The sequence below is a fragment of the Sminthopsis crassicaudata genome, chromosome 2 (genome assembly GCF_048593235.1).
Source record: "Sminthopsis crassicaudata isolate SCR6 chromosome 2, ASM4859323v1, whole genome shotgun sequence".
Classification (NCBI taxonomy): domain Eukaryota; kingdom Metazoa; phylum Chordata; class Mammalia; order Dasyuromorphia; family Dasyuridae; genus Sminthopsis; species Sminthopsis crassicaudata.
In genome coordinates this window covers 615,122,410-615,145,193 of record NC_133618.1, presented here as the reverse complement: position 1 = coordinate 615,145,193, position 22,784 = coordinate 615,122,410, and the positions used below count along the sequence as shown (strand labels likewise).

General features: G+C 35.3%; 1 protein-coding gene across 1 annotated transcript in view; it reads left to right on the top strand.

Moving 5' to 3' along the window:
- The window catches only part of WDFY4 (WDFY family member 4), a gene marked incomplete in the record, with an annotated part of 362,592 nt that overhangs the window by 29,222 nt on the left and 310,586 nt on the right, over positions 1-22,784 (top strand). The window contains 4 exon segments of the mRNA XM_074296119.1: positions 14,520-14,634; positions 15,412-15,518; positions 19,915-20,049; positions 21,720-21,909. Coding sequence (XP_074152220.1) covers positions 14,520-14,634; positions 15,412-15,518; positions 19,915-20,049; positions 21,720-21,909 — 547 coding nt within the window.

Sequence of the window (22,784 nt, the reverse complement as noted above, 5' to 3'; positions counted from 1 at the left end):
GTAGTGGTATCTCAGAGTGGTCTTAATTTGCATTTCTCTGATCAGTAGTGATTTGGAACACTCTTTCATGTGAGTGGATATAGTTTCAATTTCTTCCTCTGAGAATTGTCTGTTCATATCCCTTGACCATTTATCAATTGGAGAATGGTTCGGTTTCTTATAAATTATGGTCAGTTCTCTATATATTTTGGAAATGAGACCTTTGTCAGAACCTTTGTTTTTAAAAATATTTTCCCAATTTGTTACTTCCCTTCTAATCTTGTTTGCATTAGTATTATTTGTACAGAAACTTTTTAGTTTGATGTAATCAAAATCTTCTATTTTGTGATCAATAATGATCTCTAGTTCTCCTCTGGTCATAAATTCCTTCCTCCTCCACAAGTCTGAGAGGTAGATTATCCTCTGTTCCTCTAATCTATTTATTATCTCCCTCTTTATGCCTAAATCATGGACCCATTTTGATCTTATCTTGGTATATGGTGTTAAGTGTGGATCCATATCTAATTTCTGCCATACTAATTTCCAGTTTTCCCAACAGTTTTTTCCGAATAATGAATTTTTATCCCTAATGTTGGAATCTTTGGGTTTGTCAAAGATTAGATTGCTATAGATGTACCCTTTTTTGTCCTTTGTATCTAATCTGTTCCACTGATCTACCGGTCTATTTCGTAGCCAATACCAAATGGTTTTGGTGACTGCTGCTATATAATATAGCTTTAGATCAGGTACACTTAGACCACCTTCCTCTGAGTTTTTTTTCATTAGTTCCCTTGCAATTCTTGACCTTTTATTCTTCCATATGAATTTTGTTGTTATTTTTTCTAGGTCATTAAAATAGTTTCTTGGGAGTCTGATTGGTATAGCACTAAATAAATAGATTAGTTTGGGGAGTATTGTCATCTTTATTATATTCGCTCGGCCTATCCAAGAGCACTGAATGTCTTTCCAATTATTTAAATCTGATTTTATTTTTGTGGCAAGTGTTTTGTAATTTTTCTCATATAATTCCTGACTTTTCTTTGGTAGATGGATTCCCAAATATTTTATACTCTCAACATTTGTTTGGAATGGAATTTCTCTTTGTATCTCTTGCTGTTGCATTTTGTTAGTGATATATAAAAATGCCGAGGATTTATGTGGATTTATTTTGTATCCTGCCACTTTGCTGAAATTTTGAATTATTTCTAGTAGCTTTTTAGCAGAGTCTTTGGGGTTCTCTAAGTATACCATCATGTCATCTGCAAAAAGTGATAGTTTAATTTCCTCATTTCCTACTCTAATTCCTTGAATCTCTTTCTCGGCTCTTATTGCCGAGGCTAGCGTTTCTAGTACTATATTGAATAGTAATGGTGATAGTGGGCAACCTTGTTTCACTCCTGATCTTACTGGGAAAGGTTGCAGTTTATTTCTATTGCATATTATGCTTACTGAAGGTCTTAAATATATGCTCCTGATTATTCTAAGGAATAGTCCATTTATTCCTATACTCTCAAGAGTTTTTAGTAGGAATGGATGTTGGATTTTGTCAAATGCTTTTTCTGCATCTATTGAGATGATCATATGGTTCTTATTAATTTGATTATTAATATGGTCAATTATATTAATAGTTTTCCTAATATTAAACCAGCCCTGCATTCCTGGAATAAATCCTACTTGATCATAGTGTATTATCTTGGAGATGATTTTCTGAAGTCTTTTTGCTAATATCTTATTTAAGATTTTAGCATCAATATTCATTAAGGAGATTGGTCTATAATTTTCTTTCTCAGTTTTCGATCTACCAGGTTTAGGTATCAGTACCATGTCTGTGTCATAAAAGGAGTTTGGTAGGACTCCTTCATCCCCTATTTTTTCAAATAATTTATATAACATTGGGGCTAATTGTTCTTTAAATGTTTGGTAGAATTCACATGTGAATCCATCTGGCCCTGGGGATTTTTTCCTGGGGAGTTGATTAATAGCTTGTTCTATTTCTTTTTCTGAAATGGGACTATTTAAGCAATTTATCTCCTCCTCTGTTAATCTAGGGAGCCTATATTTTTGGAGAAAGTCATCCATTTCACTTAAGTTATCAAATTTATTGGCATAAAGTTGGGCAAAGTAACTCCTTATTATTTCTCTAATTTCCTCTTCATTGGTGGAAAGATCCCCCTTTTCATTTGTAAGACTATCAATTTGATTTTCCTCTTTCTTTTTTTTGATCAAATTTACCAAAGGTTTATCTATTTTATTGGCTTTTTCATAAAACCAACTCTTGGTTTTATTTATTAATTCAATAGTTTTTTTACTTTCAATTTTATTGATTTCTCCTTTTAATTTTTGTATTTCGAGTTTAATTTTTGGTTGGGGGTTTATAATTTGGTCTTTTTCTAGCCTTTTAAGTTGTAAGCCCAATTCGTTAATCTTCTCTTTCTCAATTTTCTTCAAATAAGCCTCTAAAGATATAAAATTTCCCCTTATTACTGCTTTAGCTGCATCCCAAAGATTTTGATATGATGTCTCATCATTATCATTATCTTGGGTGAAATTGTTAATTGTTTCTATAATTTGCTCTTTCACCCAGTCATTCTTTAAGATGAGATTATTCAGTTTCCAATTACTTTTTGGTCTATTTACCCCTAACTTTTTACTGAATGTAGCTTTTATTGCATTGTGATCTGAGAAGAAGGCATTTATTATTTCTGCCTTCCTACATTTAATTTTGAGATCTTTATGTCCTAATATATGGTCAATTTTTGTATAGGATCCATGAACTGCTGAGAAGAAAGTATATTCCTTCCTATTGCCATTCAGTTTTCTCCAAAGGTCTATCATACCTAGTTTTTCTAATGTTCTATTTACTTTTTTAATTTCTTTCTTGTTTGTTTTGTGGTTTGATTTGTCTAAATCTGAGAGTGCAAGGTTGAGATCTCCCACTATTATAGTTTTACTGTCTATTTCTTCTTGCAGTTCTCTTAACTTTTCCTTTAGAAAGTTAGATGCTATACCACTTGGTGCATATATGTTTAGTATTGATATGGCTTCATTATTTATGCTACCTTTCAGCAGGATATAGTTTCCTTCCTTATCTTTTTTAACGAGATCTACTTCTGCTTTTGCTTGATCTGAGATAAGGATAGCTACCCCTGCTTTTTTGGCTTTACCTGAAGCATAATAGGCTCTGTTCCAACCTTTTACCTTTACTCTATATGTATCGCCCTGCTTTAAGTGTGTTTCCTGTAGGCAACATATTGTAGGGTTCTGCTTTTTGATCCAATCTGCTATCCGTCTCCGTTTGATGGGATCGTTCATCCCATTTACATTTACAGTTAAAATTACTAATTCTGTGTTTCCTGCCATCGTATTATCCCCAGATTATACTTTTTTCCCTTGACCCCCCTGATCCCCCTCCCCGATATTTAATTTACAGACCCCCCTTGTGACGCGCAACCCTCCCTCTTTTTTTTTTTTTTTTTAGGATCCCTCCCCCCTCCCTCCAAGTCCCTTCACTTATTCTCCTTTTCCTTTCCCCTTTTCCTCTCCCCCCTTTTAATGAGGTGAGAGAAAATTCTCTGAAAAACAAATATGTCAATTATTTACTCTTTGAGCCTCTTCTGATGAGAGTAAGATTCACACAATGATTCTCCCCCTCACTAAGTTCCCTCAGATATGGTGTATTTTCTATGTCTCTTCCTGGGATGTAGTTTCCCTCTTTTTATCACTCCTTCCCCTTTTTCTGAACCGACCTCCTTCCCTTTACCACACCCCCCTTTTTTTCTTTTATATCAGTAAAATCAAATTATCCTTGAGTATTTTTTATATACCCACAACAGAGTTACAGTTCTCAAGGGTTCTGTGTACCTTTTTCTGTTTCTCTTCAGTCTTGTGGATGTAGATCAAATTTTTTGTTTAAGTCTGGTTTTTTTCTTAGAAACATATAGAATTCCTCTGTTTCATTGAATGACCATCTTCTTCCATGGAAAAAGATGCTAAACTTAGCTGGGTAGTTCATTCGTGGTTGCAGTCCTTGATCTTTTGCCTTACGGAATATCAGGTTCCAGGCCCTTCTATCTTTTAATGTGGAGGCAGCCAGATCTTGGGTGACCCTTATTGTGGCACCTTGGTATTTAAATTGTTTTTTTCTAGCTGCTTGCAGGATTTTCTCCTTTGTGTGGTAATTCTGCAGCTTAGCCACAATATTCCGTGGTGTTCTTTTTTTAGGGTCTATTTCAGAAGGAGTTCGATGAATTCTTTCCACATCTACTTTCCCTTCTGTTTCTATTATCTCTGGACAGTTCTCTTTGATAATTTCCTGTAAAATAGAATCTAGGCTCTTTTTTTGGTCATAGTTTTCTGGAAGTCCAATAATCCGCAGATTATCTCTCCTAGATCTATTTTCCAGGTCTATAGATTTTCCCAGTAAGTATTTGACGTTGTTCTCCAGCTTCTCATTTTTTTTTGTTTTGTTTGACTGATTCTTGGGTTCTCTGTGAATCATTCATTTCTATTTGTTCCATCCTGACTTTTAAGGAGTTATTTTCTTCTTTCACAGTTTTTAGTTCTTTTTGTAAATGCCCAATTTCGTTTTTAAATGAATTATTTTGCTCTATTGAGTTTTTTTCCATTTCCCTAATTTTTTTCTTTTGAGAATTATTTTCTTTTTCCAATTCAGAAATTCTATTTTCTTGAGACTTTTTTATCTTTTCCAATTCAGAAATCCTACTTTCCTGTGTTTTTTTAACCTTTTCTAATTCACTAATTTTGTTTCCTTGCATCTCCTGTGAATTCTTTATTTTTTCCAACTCCAATTTCAGGACGTTGTTATTCTCTATCATAACTTCCCTTTCTTTTCCCCATTTTTCTTCGATCTCCCTCAATTTTTTAAGAGCTTCTTCTAGGAGAGAGTTATGTGATGGGGGGCAGGAATCGTTCCCCTTTAGGTTGTTGTCTGTTGATTCTCTGCTGTCAACTTCCTCGGGGTTGGATACCCGCTCTTTCTCTGTATAGAAGGAATCTATGGTTTTTCTAGCTTTTTTGCTCATACTTAAAAAAATCTTTTGGGGTCTGTCTCTGGGGTAGGAAATTATTTACTTCTTTACCAGCTTCCTCCCAGACCGGATGGATGCAGCGGCCCCTGCGCCGGAGCTAAGATAGAGCTCTGGGAGAGAGTTCCCCACCCCCTCCCTGGAGGTGCCTCAGAGGTGATTAGCACTACTGTGCTTCGAGGGCGTAGAATAGTGAAGACAGCACGAAGCCCAGCCTATGTGTCCGGGTGGGGAGTGGATGTCTGCAGCAGGTGACGTGAGAAGCCCCTGCGCTCAAACTGGAAGTGTCTGCCAGAAACCGCGGTCCCTAGTTCAAAGGTTCCGCTTCTCTGGGACTTCCTGGAGCTGAGTTCCACTCCCTCCAGCTAAGCTAGGCAGTGTGTGTTGCCTTGGGCCGTATCCACCCACTTGTCAGTCTCTTAACTATTCTCAGGAGGTAGCTGAGGCCACACCCCTTGGTGCCAAGAGATCTGCTGAGTCACCCCCCGGATCGGGGAAAATCTAATTTGAGTTTTAAAATATTTTGGCTTTCTCTTCTGAACTGCTAAATAATTAGCAGAGAAGAGCTAACAGCCTGTGCCAGATTCCTTTACCTCAGTGGCTTCTCTGATCCCAGAGCCCTTCCCAGCGCAATGGGCGCAGTGTGCCCCTACCCCACCGTCTGTGCTGGTCTTTCTTATTCCTCCCCTGAGAACTGACCTTTCCTGTTGAAACTCCAGATTCTCTTCAGCTGGTAAGTCGTGCTTCCAGTCCTTGTGGTATCTATCAGTCCTGAGCTAATTTTGAGACTTAATTTATCTAATTGGTTGTGAGGGAGTGAGGACGTTCACTGAGTCGTGTGTTTCTTCTCCGCCATCTTGGCTCCGCCCCCCCAAAATGGACAATTTCAATCACATTAAATTAAAAAGGTTTTTGTACAGACAAAACCAACAGAAACAGGATTAAAAGGGAAATACAAAGTTGGAAAAAAGTATACCAGCAATTGTTTCTGATAAAGGTTCTTATTTCTAAAATATATAAAGAATTGTGTCATATTTATAAGAATACAAGTCATTCCCCAATTGACAAATGATCAAAGCATATGAACAATTTTCAGTTGAAATTAAATTCATTTATAGTTATATGAAAAAATGCTCTAAATCACTATTGATTAGAGAAATGCAAATTAAAACAACTCTGAGGTACTACTCCACACCTCTCAGATTGGCTAAAATGACAAGAAAAGATAATGATAAATGTTGAAGGGCATGTGGGAAAACTGGGATGCTAATGGATTGTTGGTGGAGTTGTGAAAAGATCCAACCACTCTAGAAAGCAATCTGGGACTTTGCCCAAAGGACAGTAAAATTGCATATACTTTGACCTAGGAGTTCCATTCCTGGGTCTATATCCCAAGGAAATCATAAAGGAGTGAAAAGGACTCGCAAGTGCAAAAATGTTTGTGGATGATCTTTTTGTGGTAGCAAGGAATTGGAAAATGAGCAGAAGCCCATCAATTGGGAAATAGCTGAATAAGTTGTGATGTATGAAGATAATGGAATGTTATTATTCCATAAAAATGATGAACAATCTGCTTTTAGAAAGGCCTGGAAAGATTTATATTAACTGAAGCTTAATGAAACAAGGGGAACTAGTAATACATTGTACACGATAACAAGAATGTGCGATGGTCAGCTAAGAAAGATTTGGTTCTTCTCAATGGTTCAGTGATCCAAAGCAATTCCAATAGACCTTGGAAGGAAAATTCCATCTGCATCCAGAAAAAGAACTATGGAGATTGAATGTAAATAAACACATGCTTTTTTTCACACTTTTTTCCCTCTCCCATGGTTTTCCCCATTTGTGATTTCTCTCTCCCAATATGATTCATAAAGTAAAATGTATTAAAAATAAATAAGTTAATTAAAAATAAAATCCCCTCCAATTCTAAAACGTTTAAATTTTATGATTATATACATGCAGAGATATGTTAAAGAACTGATCTCCATACCACTATGACCTCTGTCCTGTATACATAACACAGTGAATAGAGATCTGAACTCAAAGCAATTAGACGGGTTCAAATATCACCTTAAAAGCCTGCTGGCTGTGTGACTCTGCAGATATCATTGCCTCCCTGCAGGGTTTTAGCTGAATTTCTAAGAGGGAGTTGAGAGGAGGCACTGACTTATGTAAGCAAAGTTTCCTCATCCAGGAGTCCTTGGACCAAGAAAATCACAATTCTAGTTCCCTTCCCCAGAGGATGCTTGATGATGAAAAAGTAAAATAATAGGTAATGATATAATAATGTCATGATCATTACCACGCTAGTACATAGGTACATTTTATTATCCATAGCTAGAATTCCTCTTCCTCCACATCCCAAGATCCCTAGTCACATCTCTTTTGACTTTTCCTTGGACATCTAATTTCATTTCTTAGTTTCCCTGCAAGAAATCAGCATGGAACCTCACAAGGCATCCCAGTACAACTTAGATAATGTCAGTAAAGAGAAGTTCGAAGAAGTATTAAACCACATTTTCCCAGCACATAAGCTCCTCTTTGGGGGCAAATTAGGCCTTTTTGGAAACTACATTAACTCTTTCAGCCCTCAAGGGTACCATCTGATAAATGATTGTTTCAGTGTACAAAATGGTACCCTCGTGGCCTCAAAGAGTTAATGCAGCTTCCAGTCCTGCCCAACGTGCTCCCAGGAAGGAATTTGTGTCCAGGGAGAAGCTGGCTCAATTTACAATTACTGTTCAACTCACAGTGGCCCAGTTTACGTTATTGTATCGTGCCTTTTACAGTCCCACTGCTCACTAGCTGCTGCAAATACTCCTGAGTCAACCTACTGTAAATTGGTCTTTGAGGGGTTTGCGAGTGCATGGAGTGGGCAAGAGTGTTTGTTAGAAAAAATATCACAGCGGAGTTCTCAGAAATGGAAAGAAAAGCAATTTTTACAAGGAACTTTTGAGTCAGAAGATTCGGACTGTTTTTCTCTAGAGTTTGATTTTCTCAAGATTTTTTGTTTGTTCCAAGTGATGATTATCAGAACAGTGAAAAGCTTCTTAGCCACACAAACCCTGTCTTTCTCTCTCTCTGTGTAAATGGATATTTGTACATATTATGTGTCTATATGCTGTCTATATATTTATTTTTGGGATAGGAACTTAAGAAGCTCCCTCATGAGAAAAGGCCTTTTACCAATACAGGCCGCCTTCTTCTCTGTGACATAATCTTAGCACACTGTCCATGGTCACACAACCAGCAGGTGTTAAAAGGTAAAACTTGAATCCAGGTTCAGATCTCTATTCACCATTCTCTATATATAAATGTTGTCTGAATGTGTCTTCCCTGATATTTACAATTGTTATCTTCTCTGGAAATTGCTTTGAAATTATTTTGTATTATTACTTCTGGAAATGTTTCCTCTCCCTTCTATCCACCCCCTTAAACCAATATTAGTTTCTTGAAGGTGTTGGGACCTTGGACAGAATCATTTATTGTCTTTTTATCCTCAGCACTTATCTTAGTTCTTGACATGGAGTACTTCATAAATGCTTGAGTTTTATTAAATTAAATTGCACGTAAGAACTATCTGTGGTCTCTCTCTCTGTGTATGCTTATGTATGTATAGTTTCTATATCTGTAGAATTCATTGGGGGAAGGACAAGAAAACATTAAAAAAAAACTGATAAATACCATAAAGGGAAGTGAGTTCTTGGTCACTTACACAATGACTTTAGAAAGATGAAGCCCAAAAGGAAATTTTGGTCAGATAACAAATATTTATTAGGCACCATCTGTATTAGGTACAGTGAGGATACAGTGAAAAGCAAAAATGTGATCACAAAAAGCTCACATTCTAATGAGAGACAGAATGACAATATGAATATACAAGTTATAAAGTGCAAATATAAGGTACTAGGGAACAAGAGGAAGGCACTAGTACCATGGAGGGAAGAAGGGGAAGGGAAAAGTATAAGGTTTTTAAAATTTATTTTTATTAAAGCTTATTTTCAAAACATATGCTTGGATAATTTTCAACATTCATCCTGGCAAAACCTTGTGTTCCAAAATTTTTCCTCCCTTCCCCTCTCTTCCTCCCTCAGACAGCAAGTAATCCAATATATGTAAACATGTGCCATTCTTCTATACATATTTCCACAATTTTCATGCTGCACAAGAAAAATCAGATCAAAAGGGAAAAAAATGAGAAAAAAAAACAAAATGAAAGCAAACAACAACAAAAAGAGTGACAATGCTATGTTGTGATCCAAACTCAGTTCTCACAGTCCTTTCTCTGGGTAACATGCCTCTCTCCATCACAAGTCCATGGAATTGATCTGAATCTCCTCACTGTTGAAAAGAGCCATGTTCTTCAGAATTGATCATTACATAATCTTGCTATTACTGTGTACAATGTCCTCCTGGTTCTACACACTTCAAGAACTATAAGATCTTCACCTTTCAAGTACTCTTGAAGAATTTGGGATTTGAACTAAGACTTGGAAAAAACTAGAGAATCCATGATGTAGAGGTATGGAAAGAAAGGATTCTAGACATAGGGAACCGTCAATCAGGGCCAAGACATAGATATAAAGATGGAATGGCAAGAGGGAGGATCAACAAAGAGATCAGTGTGGCTGGATTAGTGAGATCAGATGTAAGAAGAATGAAAGGGAAGAAGGGGACAGGTTAGAAAGAGCTTTAAAAGCCAAGAAAAATTTTATAATTGACACTGGATGTAAGAAATAAGGAGCTATTAAAACTGTGTTGATGTGATGTGATGTGATGTGTGTGTGTGTGTGTGTGTGTGTGTGTGTGTGTGTGTGTTTGAGGGAAGTTAGACCTATCTTTTTGAAAGGTCACTTTGGCATTCAACTGGAGGATGGACTGGAATAGAGAAAAACTTGCTGAAAGAATACCAGGTAGAATGAGATTCTTAATCTGGGATCCATGGTCCTAAAATTTCAGGTGTTCTATGAACTTGCCTGGGAAAAATCACATTTTTGGTAATTCTATGAATTATATCCTCATAAAAATTATTCTTAGGTGTCCATAGTCCATTAGATTGGCAAAAGTGCCTATGACACAGAAAAGTTAACAATATCTAAGTTATAAGGCTGTTATAGGAGTCTAGATATGAGCTATTAAATTGTGACTATATGAGAAGGTGATAGAAAGGAATTTTTTGAGAGATGTTGTGAAGGTAGAGATAAGATAACATCAGACAGGAGATGTGAGTGAATATCAGTAAGCAATTTTGGGTAATCCTGAGATTTGTGAGCCTGAATAACTGGAGGGTAGTGATACTTTTGAAAATAATGTGAAAGTTGGTTTGGAGAACATATGATGAATTCTTTTTAGTACATGTTGAGTCTGAGATGCTTTGTGCAATCTAGTTTGAAATCTAAAAAGTTAATTTCTTGATATAAAACTAGAGATCAAGAAAGCATAATACTGGACCCATAGATCTAAGAATAAGAATAGAGCTGATAATTGAACCCATGGAAGCTGATGAGCTTACCAGCCACAGTGGTATAGAGATAGAAGGGAAGAGATTCCAAAGGAAATAAAAAAAAAGAGAGCAGATTACATCTCATCTTAAAGAATGAGAATAGAATAAATTCCATTAGCTCTGACAGTCAATATGATTGAGGAGGAACATGACAAAGTTTATTAACAATGGAGAAGGGGCTAGTAGACTAGTAGAAAGAAGAGAGGAGAGAGAAAGAGAAGAAGAAGAAGAAGAAGAAGAAGAAGAAGAAGAAGAAGAAGAAGAAGAAGAAGAAGAAGAAGAAGAAGAAGAAGAAGAAGAAGAAGAAGAAGAAGAAGAAGAAGAAGAAGAAGAAGAAGAAGAAGAAGAAGGAGAAGAAGAAGAAGGAGGAGGAGGAGGAGGAGGAGGAGGAGGAGGAGGAGGAGGAGGAGGAGGAGGAGGAGGAGGAGGAGGAGGAGGAGGAGGAAGAGAGAAACAGAGAGTCTTTCGGAAATGATTGAAAAGAATTGGATTAAAGGGATTTATCTTGACAAAGGCCCCATCTTCATGGGAATCAAGGATCAAGGAGAAGCTAATGAAGAAAAATACCTGAGTGATATAAGATAAGGAGGGATAAAAAAAGGGCACTTTTTATGTGAATGGACTTAATTTTGTCAGTGAAATGTTTGGCAAAATTCTTAGCCGTGAGGAGATGTATTGCTATGGAAGATTGGAAGAAAGACAAGTGTTGTAAACAACCAAAGTGGTGAATAGGATGGTGAATCAATTAAAGAAGAGCAAAACATTTCCTTGCAATACTCCAGCCAAGATGAGATAATGTAATATAAATCTGTTATCTAGTCAGGAGCTTTATGATTTTCTCTAGTATTGGTCAACAGTACATGAATAAGAAGTGAATAATGGAGGAAATCCAAGATTGAGGTTTGATAAGGCATTGTGGGTAAAACAATAATAAAAAAAATGATTCAAGTGTAGCACACAAAGTAGAGTAAAAATGATTAGAGAGTTAAATGAGAATCAGTGTAGGGAAGGTAGGACAGGATAGCCAGTGCAAAAGTTGTGACCAGGAAAGAAAACCCCCCCCCCCCCAAAAAAAAAAAACCAAACAATCAAAAGAGTAGTAGTGAGATTGAAGGTTATGATAAGGAAGAAGAATAAAATTAGGAGTTTTAAAACAGAGGAAATATGGGATGTTAAAAGGTTAGGATTGGGTAAAAAATTCTGGAGTTTGCAAATATAGCAAAGGAACACATGAATAATGGTAAGAACAACGGTATGGTCATCTCTGTGGGTAGCTGAGGGGAAGCAGCAGAAGAGGGCAGGAGAAATGAGTAGATCTTGGAATTTAAGGTATTTGAAAAAAACAGTAATATGTACTTTGAAGTTCTCCAGAATAAGAGTAGGAATCATGATGGAGAGGAGGACTGGGAGGAAGGCACTGAATTCATTGAGGAAGGAAGGATAATGTTCTGGGATTCAAGAGATAACAGCAACTAGGCTCCCCCATAACTTAATTCAATCTATTTTGCATTATTGATATTATTTTCCAAACTCTGTATGTTTCAGCCAAATTCCTCCATCTTCCAAGTCCTACCTTTCTGCCTTTGAACAGGTTGATCCCCTTGCCTGAAATGCCCTTTTCCCTCATCTCCACCCCTCAAAATTCATCTCTTTTTTCACCATCAGCCTCCAGTGCCACTTCATCTGTGAAACCATCCCTTGCTAAACAAGTTTCTCTTCCTTCTGGTGTTTTGAGCACTTTGGGAATTTCCTATGTTCCATCATCTTCTATTTTTCTGGTGAAATTTATTTTTAGACATGTCTGAAAGATAGGTTAACCCATGCAGCACCCACATGGTAGAAAGCAAGAAAGAGAACAGACTGTATCTCATCCTAACAGAAACAAAATGATCGCTCTTTATATTTTTCATTTCCACAACAAAGAAACAATAAATAATCTAAGTAAAATGTGGATTTTGCAAAAAAAAAAAAAAAAAAAAAAAAAAAACCTCTCTTGGTTTATGATATGTATGGATTAGATTTCTTAATTGGCATATATCATGCTAAGGTTTTATTACATATTTATTGGAAGAATTTCACACATCACCAGTACTCAAGACAAGTACAATATTATTCGTTATAAATTTTGTAACTGATCTCTAATATATTCAGAGGGTCTTCACATTATGATAAGCTGTGGCTCATATAACTAATGTCTAAGTCTAGTGTTGGTCTTCATGTTCTCCTGTAGTAAAGGGTAAGCTTCCTGAGCTCAGGAACCATGTTATTGTCTATATTTTTATATAGCACCTAGTGCCTAGCATGGTGTTGGGTTTATTGGTCAATGGGAAGTTGGACTACGTTACTACTGAGGTCTCTTATGAGTATGAGATTCTGATTCTTGCTAATAGTCTATGCCTAATAAATAAATTATAGAAATGCCATTATTTAATATTATTTTAAGTAGGTCACTGATTTCCTAAATGAATTAAATGATATAAAATGACATCAAAGCGAAAAGACCATTTGAAGATAAAAAGAAGCAGATATAGAAGTCAATTGTATAAAGGTAATATGATGGAGGTGTATGTAGGAAAAGAGTTATGATACTTAGAAGAGTTCCTTGAATATATCACTCTTGTAGAAATCACTTAACATCCCTAAGATTTAGACTCTTCACATCTGTCAAAAGGAGGCTAATAAGTTACCTTGCCTTGCCCCATGCAGAGGGTTATCACTAGTGACCAGGGGAAAGCAATTTGGTAGGTTTTAAAATGATTCACAAATGTATTCAAAACACCTTTTACAATGTAAGCAAACATCCTCTGACTACTGGCATCAGTAACTTACACTTATTTTGTCCATCTTTTATCCAATATTCTAGGCTACTGACTAATTCATTAAGAACACAATGTATTATTATTAAGCCAACATAAATAATTATTTGGGATGGGGTAGAAGCAAAAACAAGAGTATTATTCCTAAAAAGTTATTAGCAATAAGCAGTGTCATTTTTAATCATATAAGTAATTCTCAGCAGTTATCAGTCCCATGTACCTATGTCTAACACTGTTATAAATTTCTCATAAAAAGTTTAGAAAGTGTGTTAAGATTTTAGAAGTTATTAAGGGGGCAACTAGGTGGGATAGTCAATAGAGCACTGGACCTGGAGTCAAGAGGATCTGAATTAAAATCCAATCTTAGAAACTTGATACTAGCTGTGTGGACCTGGGCAAGTTATTTAACCCAACTGTTTTGTCCCTTCACCTCCACCCCCCCCAAAAAAACAAACAAACAAGTCAAGGATTGGGGGGTAAAGATCCATGATTGATGGCAGCATTTTGGATATAGGATAATACCTCAAAGTGACTTTGATAAATTGGAGAAATGATCTAGGAGATCATGATGACATGGAATTCCCTTCTTTAGTAGAGAATAGATGGATTACAGGTGTAGAATTATTTTATTGCAAGTTTATTGGAAGAATTATACAGATCACCAGCTCTCAAGACAAGTACAATATCATTTATCAATTTATTGTTATTCATTATCAATCTACATTCACCATTAGATATGATTGTTATGACAATTTATGTTTGCTTAATTTTTTTATTGCAAAGCTTGTTCATTTTTTTAGGGAAAGAAGTTATTGGGAAATGAAAACATCTAAAAATTAATATATTTGTTATATAAACGTATATATTATGTTTGATAAGATAAATTTAATGCAATTGAGCATGGACAAATTCAAGAAAGGCCATTTGAAGATAAAAAGAAGCAGATATAGAAGTCAATTATATAAAGGTAATATGATGGAGGTTTGTGTAGGAAAAGAGTTTTGATACTTAGAAGAGTTCCTTGAATATAGTAATAAACTCTTAATTAATATTGGATAATCTAGAGTATACCATAGCTTTTCAATCAACAAAGACTTCAATCATGGATTGTTTCAGTATGTTTAAATTTTTAAATCAAATTCCATTGAAACCTTTCTCTAATTTGTTGTGTTTCAGGCCTGGGAAAAATCTGCTGGTATTATCTACTTTCCTAGCGTTCAAGAGTTTGCAGAAGAGGTTTCAAAACATCTTGCCCAAGAAATTCACAAGGCCCTTGGAGGTAAACCAGCAGGTGAGAAAGCCTATCAACCATGAAGGTCTAAGTGCTATAGCCAAGTTTTTTCTCTTAGTGTAGAGAGAGGTAGCTGTATGGAAAAATCATGGGATGAGATTGCATGTCATAGGTGTGATTTTCTACATCATCATCAGAAGTTTTTCTGAATGTTTGACAAATATAGCTAAAGAAGTATGCCTAGAATTAAATATTGTATTTACTTTGGCAAAGAGAATCTCACTTCCTTAAAGTTTTCTTGCTCCAGTTTCAGAATTTGCACATGACTATTGATGATATTTGACTGGTTGTGATTAAGTGGGGGGAAAATAATGCATGTATTTTTCAAAATTGTGTAAAATATAAAGAAGCATATGTGAGGAGATAAAATTTGTGGAGCAGCATTGAAAAAATTAAAATGACAAGACAGAATGAACAATAGTTTTGAAGTATAAAAAAACAAAAAGCAAAAGATTTATGGAGTGAACTATGAAATGTGGTCCTCCACTTTTTTGTTTCTTGTACCCATCTCCTTCACATGAATGAGACCACTTTTCTAGTCTAGCCCTTTGTAGGATTGTACTAGAGAATTCCTGCCTATTAGGTCAAGATCTATGTAATCTTTCCTCCTGAAAAATACTTAAAGTGCTCTAGACCTTCAGATCTATGTCAGGAGTATATAGAATAGAGAGGAAATATTTAGGAGTATGAGAGTATAAGAATACTTTCTTTGGTTTCTAGAGATAGAATGCATTTGACTATGATGTTCTCTCTTCCATGATGATGCTGGGATGGCAGAGGAGGCTTGGTTGGCAATTGGAAAGCTGTTCCAGTGGAAAGGGGAAGAAGAAAATGATGGCTATCTCCTATTAAAATCAGAGTATTTACTTTCCCAGGCTGACTCTGTAAGTTTTTATTTTCTTCTTTAAAAAGTAAATGCTCTGTTAAGACTTAGTAATGAGCAGTAAGACACCCAAATAAAGTTCCTTAGTAGACATTTACCTGCCAATTAGGTAAATTAATGAAGTATCACAACAATTATTCAGGTGCTTCCTTTATATACCCATCCAGATTCTTAATAGCCTATTTTAATGCATTTATCTTCTTCTATGAAATAGGCAATCTGATATGTTCATAAACATTATTCCTGTATTTTTCATAATAGTCTTTATAATGCATTATAGTATTTCATATATATACATATATATATGTATATATATATATATATATATATATTTTGTGTGTGTGTGTGTGTGTGTGTGTGTGTGTAGTATAGCACAATGGAGTACTTACTGCATTATAGTTTTTAATTCTATTAATTTGTCATTATTTATCCATTACCTTATTTTTTAGTGTTTTCAGTTACATAAAATAAATATTATGTATATAATACATAATAAGAAAATTTGAGTGGACAGACCCTCTCCCTAAATACTTTTTTCTTTTTGTTTTGGTAACACTTTTAGGTTATAATGCCAATAGAGGAATCATTGAGGCAAAAGTTGTACTTAATATGTTTAAAGCTACATTTGCCTTTATGATTTAGATTTCATCTCTGAATTCTTATTTTCTTTATTAAAGCTTTTTATTTTTTAAAACATATGCGTGGACAATTCTTCAATATTAGTCCTTTCAAAATCTTGTGTTCCAATTCCCCATCCCCCATTCCAGCCATATCTTCCTCTAGATGGAAAGTAGTCCAATGCATGTTAAACATGGAGGAAATATATGTTAAATCCAATATATGCATACATATTTATACAGTTATCTTGCTGCACAAGAAAAATCAAATCAAACCACAAAAAAGAGAAGGAAAATAAAATGCAAGCAAACAACAACAAAAAGAGTGAAAATGCTATGCTATGAACCACTCTCAGTTTGTACAGTCCTCTCTGGGTGTAGATGACTCTATTCATCACTGAACAATTAGGGCTGGTCTGAATCATCTCACTGTTGAAGAGAGCCATGTCCATCAGAATTGATCACTGTTTAATCTGGTTGATGCCATGTATAACGATCTTCTGGTTCATCTCATTTTACTCAGCATCAGTTCATGTAATTCTCTCCAGGCCTTTCTGAAATCATCCTGCCAATTGTTTCTTACAGAACAAAATAGTATTCCATAACATTCACATACCACGACTTATTCAGCCATCCTCCAATTGATGGGCATCCACTCAGTTTCTAGTTTCTTGCCACTACAAAAAGGGCTGCCACAAATATTTTTGCACATGTGGGTCCCTTTCCCTTCTTTAAAATCTTTCTGGGATATAAACTTAGTAGAAACATTGCTGGGTCAAAGGGTATGTACAGTTTGATAACTTTTTGAGTACAGTTCCCAATTGCTCTCTAGAATGTTTGGATTCATTCATAACTCCACCAACAATGCATCAGTGTCCCAGTTTTCCCACATACTCTCCAACATTTGTCATTATCTTTTCCTGTCATCTTAAACAATCAGAGAGGAGTGTAGTGGTATCTCGAGTTGTCTTAATTTGCATTTCTCTGATGAATAACATCTCTGAATGCTTTACCAAAATTTTCTGAAGCAGAAGATGAAATATGCCTATTAAACAACCCTCTCTCATCTCCTTTCCCTTAATTCAGTAGTTGTTCATCTACAGACAGGTCATTTATTCTTCCTCAGTTTCAATTCCTTCACCTCTAACATGGAGATATGAATGCTTATAGTGTAGACTTCATAACATGAGAGTTGAATTAGATAACGCAATATTCTGCAAACTCCTCAGTGCTATATGATGTCAATTGTTATATGTAGGATTATGTTTTTCCTATCCAATATGTAACTTTTTTCATTTTATTGGATTGTTTAATCCATTCACATTTAAAGTTATTGATTATATTTATATTTTTCTTTATTTTCTCTAATGTTGGTTTTTTCAAGTTATGATATTTTCCTTCTGTTGTAAACTCAGTATTATGTCTTTTCAATTATTTAATAGCTTAATCTTATGTAAAATGACTCTATTCCCGATACTTATCTTCACCTCATCTCTGATCCCTCTCTTCTACTTGTTATCTTCCGCTTATTACCTTTCCTATTGTTTTCATTCCTGAGTTTTTTTCCTTTTCTTATTTTGCCTTTTTAATTCCTCCATTATTTTTTCTCTCCACTTTATCAATGTCCCTTCATTTTACTCTTTTTCAACTAATACAATTAATTAGTTCAAAAAAATTTTGCTGACATGGAACAGTTATAATGTATCATTATCTTGCTTTTCTTAAACTGTTAGATGGAATTCAGATAGAAGTGGTCCTGGGACAAGTCGTTATGTTATTCATTTTAAAAATTAATGTCTTACAATTTTCATTCAGATAAAATGGTTGCTTTTTTGTAGTTGAATTAAATTTTTGGTGTATAAGCTTATCTTTTGTAAGTTCACCAAAAAACACTTCTGAGATAACTCCAGGATCAAACAGGACAGAGTGATAAAAATGAAATAATGTTGTGGAAGAAGTATCAGCTGGAAAATGAGAAGCAGAATTGCTACTTAATTATGTCCAGACTATTGACAGAGAACTCTGCTCCCAATGCCACTTAGGATCTTCAGATCTTACCAGGTCTTAATATCACAAGTTCATTAATTTAGGAGTAGAAGGAATCTTAGAAGTCCTTGAGTCAAATTCTTTCATTTTATAAATGAGAAAAATGAGGCCACAATTTACCTATATACATTCGCCTAATATAAAGAAAAGTAAAAACAAAAGTTAATAAAGGCAACATGAGGGAAACAGGTGCTTACACACATTATGGTAAGTTGAGAGGTAGGGTAGTCACTTTCCCCTCAACTTGGCATCTCACAGCATTCCTTGCATCAGTCTCTGTCAGAAAAGAAAAAAAGAAGAGATTGGTGGTCATTTCTTTGTGTATATACTTAGTTCTGGTTCAGTGTCTTTGAGTCATTAATTCTTCTGGTTCCAATACCAATCAGAATACTTATAACCACACAGTACCAGCTCCTTAGTCCCACATATCTAGAAAATAGCCTGCAAAATTTCATGCATTAGGCTGGAACCAGATGGTGAATATTTGTGTGCCTTATATATCCTACTTTGAAGGATGAATTTAAGCATATTTTAAGGACAGGACTGCCAGTGCCTAGTACTTCCATTATGTAAATATCTTCATCATCATCATCATTGCTTTGGGCTGGAATGGTAATCTATTTATAAATCTGAGGATTTTTGTTTCCATTAATTATTTATTATCATTTAACTTTTACTTATACAATGAGAGAAAGTCATGGATAAAGTAAGAATGTCTAATTCTAAAAATAAAGGTATTTGTGTGCCCAAGAGGAGGGGGAAGACAAAACCTGGTTAATCTTGCTCCCAACTTTGAACATTAATAATAATTATAACATTACCAAGTACTATGTCATGTTAATACAGAGCTTCCTAAGAATTAGAGAGTAGTGGATTTAAATTATATTTCTAATAACATGTTCTATGGGATTCTGGATAAGTTGTTTAACTTTTCAGCACTATAGGCAATTTTCTAAGATTATAATTTGTGGAGAAATGTCACCCCCCCAAGAGATATTTATATAACATTTTGAGGTTCCTAAAGTACTTTAAATAATTTATTTAATTTTATATTGAGCTTGTAAGTAAGCTTTATAGATAATATTATCCCCATTTTACAGATGAATAAAATGAGGATAAGAGAAACTAAGGCTACCTTAAGTTTAAAAAAGCTAGTGAGTATCTAAGTTATGATTTGAATTTAAGTCTTTCTAATTTAAGCCTTCCTATCTATATTTTCTTTAGTAATAGCAGCAATGAGGGTGCTTGAAGTAAGAGATTTAGTTAAAGACTTTTTTTGGGGGGAAAGGGAAAGGAATAAGAAATTTGACCAACTAATAATGTTCTCCTGGAAAGCATAGATAGAAGAACAGTTCAGAGGTGTATAATTTTCAATGAAACAACTTTTAAGGAACAAGAAGGAAAAGGACAGAAGGAGAAATAAAAAGTAGGAAAGGAGAAAAATTGGGGCCTGTTGGAAGAACAGTGAAGTGATGAATGCCTTTGGTTCTTTGAATGTTACTGTAACAAAGTTTTGCTTTACTTCATTTCCACAGTCATGTCTACCTTCTAGATATTTTGGGATGAAGCAGAAATGTGGATTTCTTAACTGCATAATGGGGTTGAAAACAAAGTCTTTACTACTACTGCTTCTGACTACTGATGGGACAGTGGGAGTAAAGGGATCATTTAGTAAAAAAATGGGGAAAAGCCCATTTATAGGAGAATGTCACAAAGTTTGTTTTTTACTTTTAGGAGACACTCAGCAAGATCATTGAATCTGGTCTCCCACGGCTGCTATTGCAATGCCTTTACATCTTTTTTGCTTTTCCATTGGATAAAGATGAGCTGTTTGAGAGTGATTCTCAAGTTCAGAAAATGTTTGTACAGGTGAGTTGTGGTAGGATGAGGTATCACTTTGAGCTAAGAGCAAGACTGGGGACCAATCTCTTAAATTCCTCAACATCTCTTCCTCTCTCTCCCCAACATTCATGCTCCTTTGTCTTTAATTCTAACTTTTTTTAAAAAATGAAGTGAAAACATTTTTTATCTTACATCTACAGAAATGACTCTTAGATTGTGGGTAAACTCATTCCTGTTTTCTTGACTCATCTTACTTCATTAAGTCCCTTCTAACTATATTTCACTCTCTGTCAGGTTTAGGCACCATGGCCAGTTACTTATTGTCTCTTAGATCCCAGAGATTCAGCACGGAATAATGGAAAGAACACTAGTGTGAGTGCTAGAGGATCTGGGTTTGTCATCCTATATCCTCATTTGTAAAGAGAGCAAATTTTATTAGATGGACTCCATGGTTTTGGTTTTTGTTCCTCCAGTTCCTTATCAGTCTCACAGCCTCTTATCTTTCTGACAGAGTATTCACCTCTAAACCCCTCTCATTTCTACTGCAGCTGGACTTTAAAGTTTGACCAATAAAAGCTATAGAATAAGAAGTCTGCTAAGAATTCATTTTTTAAAACTAACAAATAATTGTTTTAAATAGCTAGTAAATAGAGAGCAGTCAGTCTATAAGCAGTTACTAAGCCCCTGCTATGTGTCAACTGCTGTACTAACTTCTGGCAATATGAAGAAAGGCAAAAAACAAACCAGAACCTCCAAACCCCAATAGTCCCTGCTTTCCAGGAGATCACAGCCTCATGGGGAAGACAATGTTGAATATAGGGAAGATTGTTGAAACAACTGTGTGTAAATAGACACATACAACCTCATTTAACTCCACAATTTTCTTAAAAACCTTTCTATACATTTTTTTCTACCTGATTAGAAAAAAAAATGATTCAGAGGAGAGTTGTAACTGTGAGGATCCATTGGAGCTAATCAAAGGAAAGCACTGACATTCTCTTTACATATGAGAAAAATTTCATCTCAGAGAGATAAAATGTCCCAAGGTGTTCTTCCATTTCCTAGTGGGGAGTGAAAGAGGGACAAGTTCTACCTCTAAGTGTTTGTAAACTATACCAACTCCTCTTGCTATTTGTTTTTTAACACTTATTAAGGGATTCCTTCTTGTATTGTGGGACAGCCAGATAGATGGCACAGTGCTAGAGGTAAGAAGTTAAACTCATCTTTCTAAGTTCAAATCTAGTCTCAGACACTTACTAGCTGTTTGCCTCAGTTTTCCCATTTACAAATGAATGAAAAAGGAAATAGCAAACTGCTCCAGTAAAACCCAAATTTAGGGTGACAAAGAATTGGACACAACTGAAGATGAACAAACAATAGTAAATATGCTTTGTGCAAGGCAGCATTGCAATGGATAAAGAGATGAATATTGCATTTGGATGGCCTGGATTGGAGCGCTGCCCAAGACACATATTAGCTGGATGTTCTTGGGCTGGTTAGTTACTCCCTCTCCTCTTGGACTTGCTCAGTAGATCTGGGAGAAGTTTCCATACTTGAAAATGGAAATGGGATCAAATCTTCATGTCAAAAATATGCATGGCACTGTGCATTTGGTCAGATAAGTCCATATAAGTCAGATAAGATTTTCACAAGATGTATTTTCTTTAATCAGAGAACAATTGGATATGTCTTTTCAGATGATGCTCCACATTTACAGTGATCCACAGGGTGTAGAAGAGCTGATCCTTGGCAATGAACTCCAGTCTCTTCTGATTGCAACATCCTCTCTTTGGGAACAGAGCAGCCTCTCCTGGAAAGAACCCGCCTTTTCTGTGCTCAGGGCCATCTCAAAGGCCCAGAGTCCAAGTATCATCAGCTATCTGCAAAGTAGGTCTCATAGAATTTGTCTGGGAAAAAAAGTTTTCTATAAGGACAAGTTTTTATTACAAAATAATTGTATCTAAGAGTTGAGATTTTAAAATTAATTCAATTTTAGACCATTTTCCTCCAGGGTCTATATCAAGGACCCTTAATCATATATTCAATTTTATAATATTCATGGTAATGAAATTATTATTGCTTTGGAGTTAGTTGCAGTATAGTAACTATAGCATTAGCAGTACAAGTACTACTTATAAAAGTTATAGTAGTATTAGTACTACTAGTAGAGACTATTCATAGAACTAGTATTAATAGTCATATTAGTAATAAAAATAGTAGCAATAATACCACTAGTAGTAATACTAATAGTAGAAGTAGTAATAGTAGTAGTAGTAGTAACAGTAGTAGTAGAAGTAATAGCATTAGCAGCGACAGCTAACATTTATATAACATTTTAATCTGCAAAAAACTTTACAGCTTTATTTCATTTGCTCCCCAAATATTCCTGTTAGGTAGATGCTATTATTATTCAGTTTTACAGATGAAGAGAATTAAGGTGACTGAAGGTAAAATGACTCACCTAGATTCACACAACTTTTCAGAATCTGAGTCAGCATTCAAACTTCTAGACCCCAATTTCTAGACTATGTCACCTAGTTCCTCCTCTTCTTCTTCCTCCTTTTCTAGTCCCTTCCTCTCCCTTTCTTTCTCCTCTCTACTTGTAGATATGAAAGGGATACTTGACTGGATTTAGTTCAAAGTGTTCTTTGGAATGTTCTTGGATGACCTTCTCGTTCCCCCATTCTGACCTTCAGATTTGAGTGGGATTAAAAAAGGGGCTGGCCCCTGTGAGACCATCCCAGGAGCCACTGCCAGCTAGA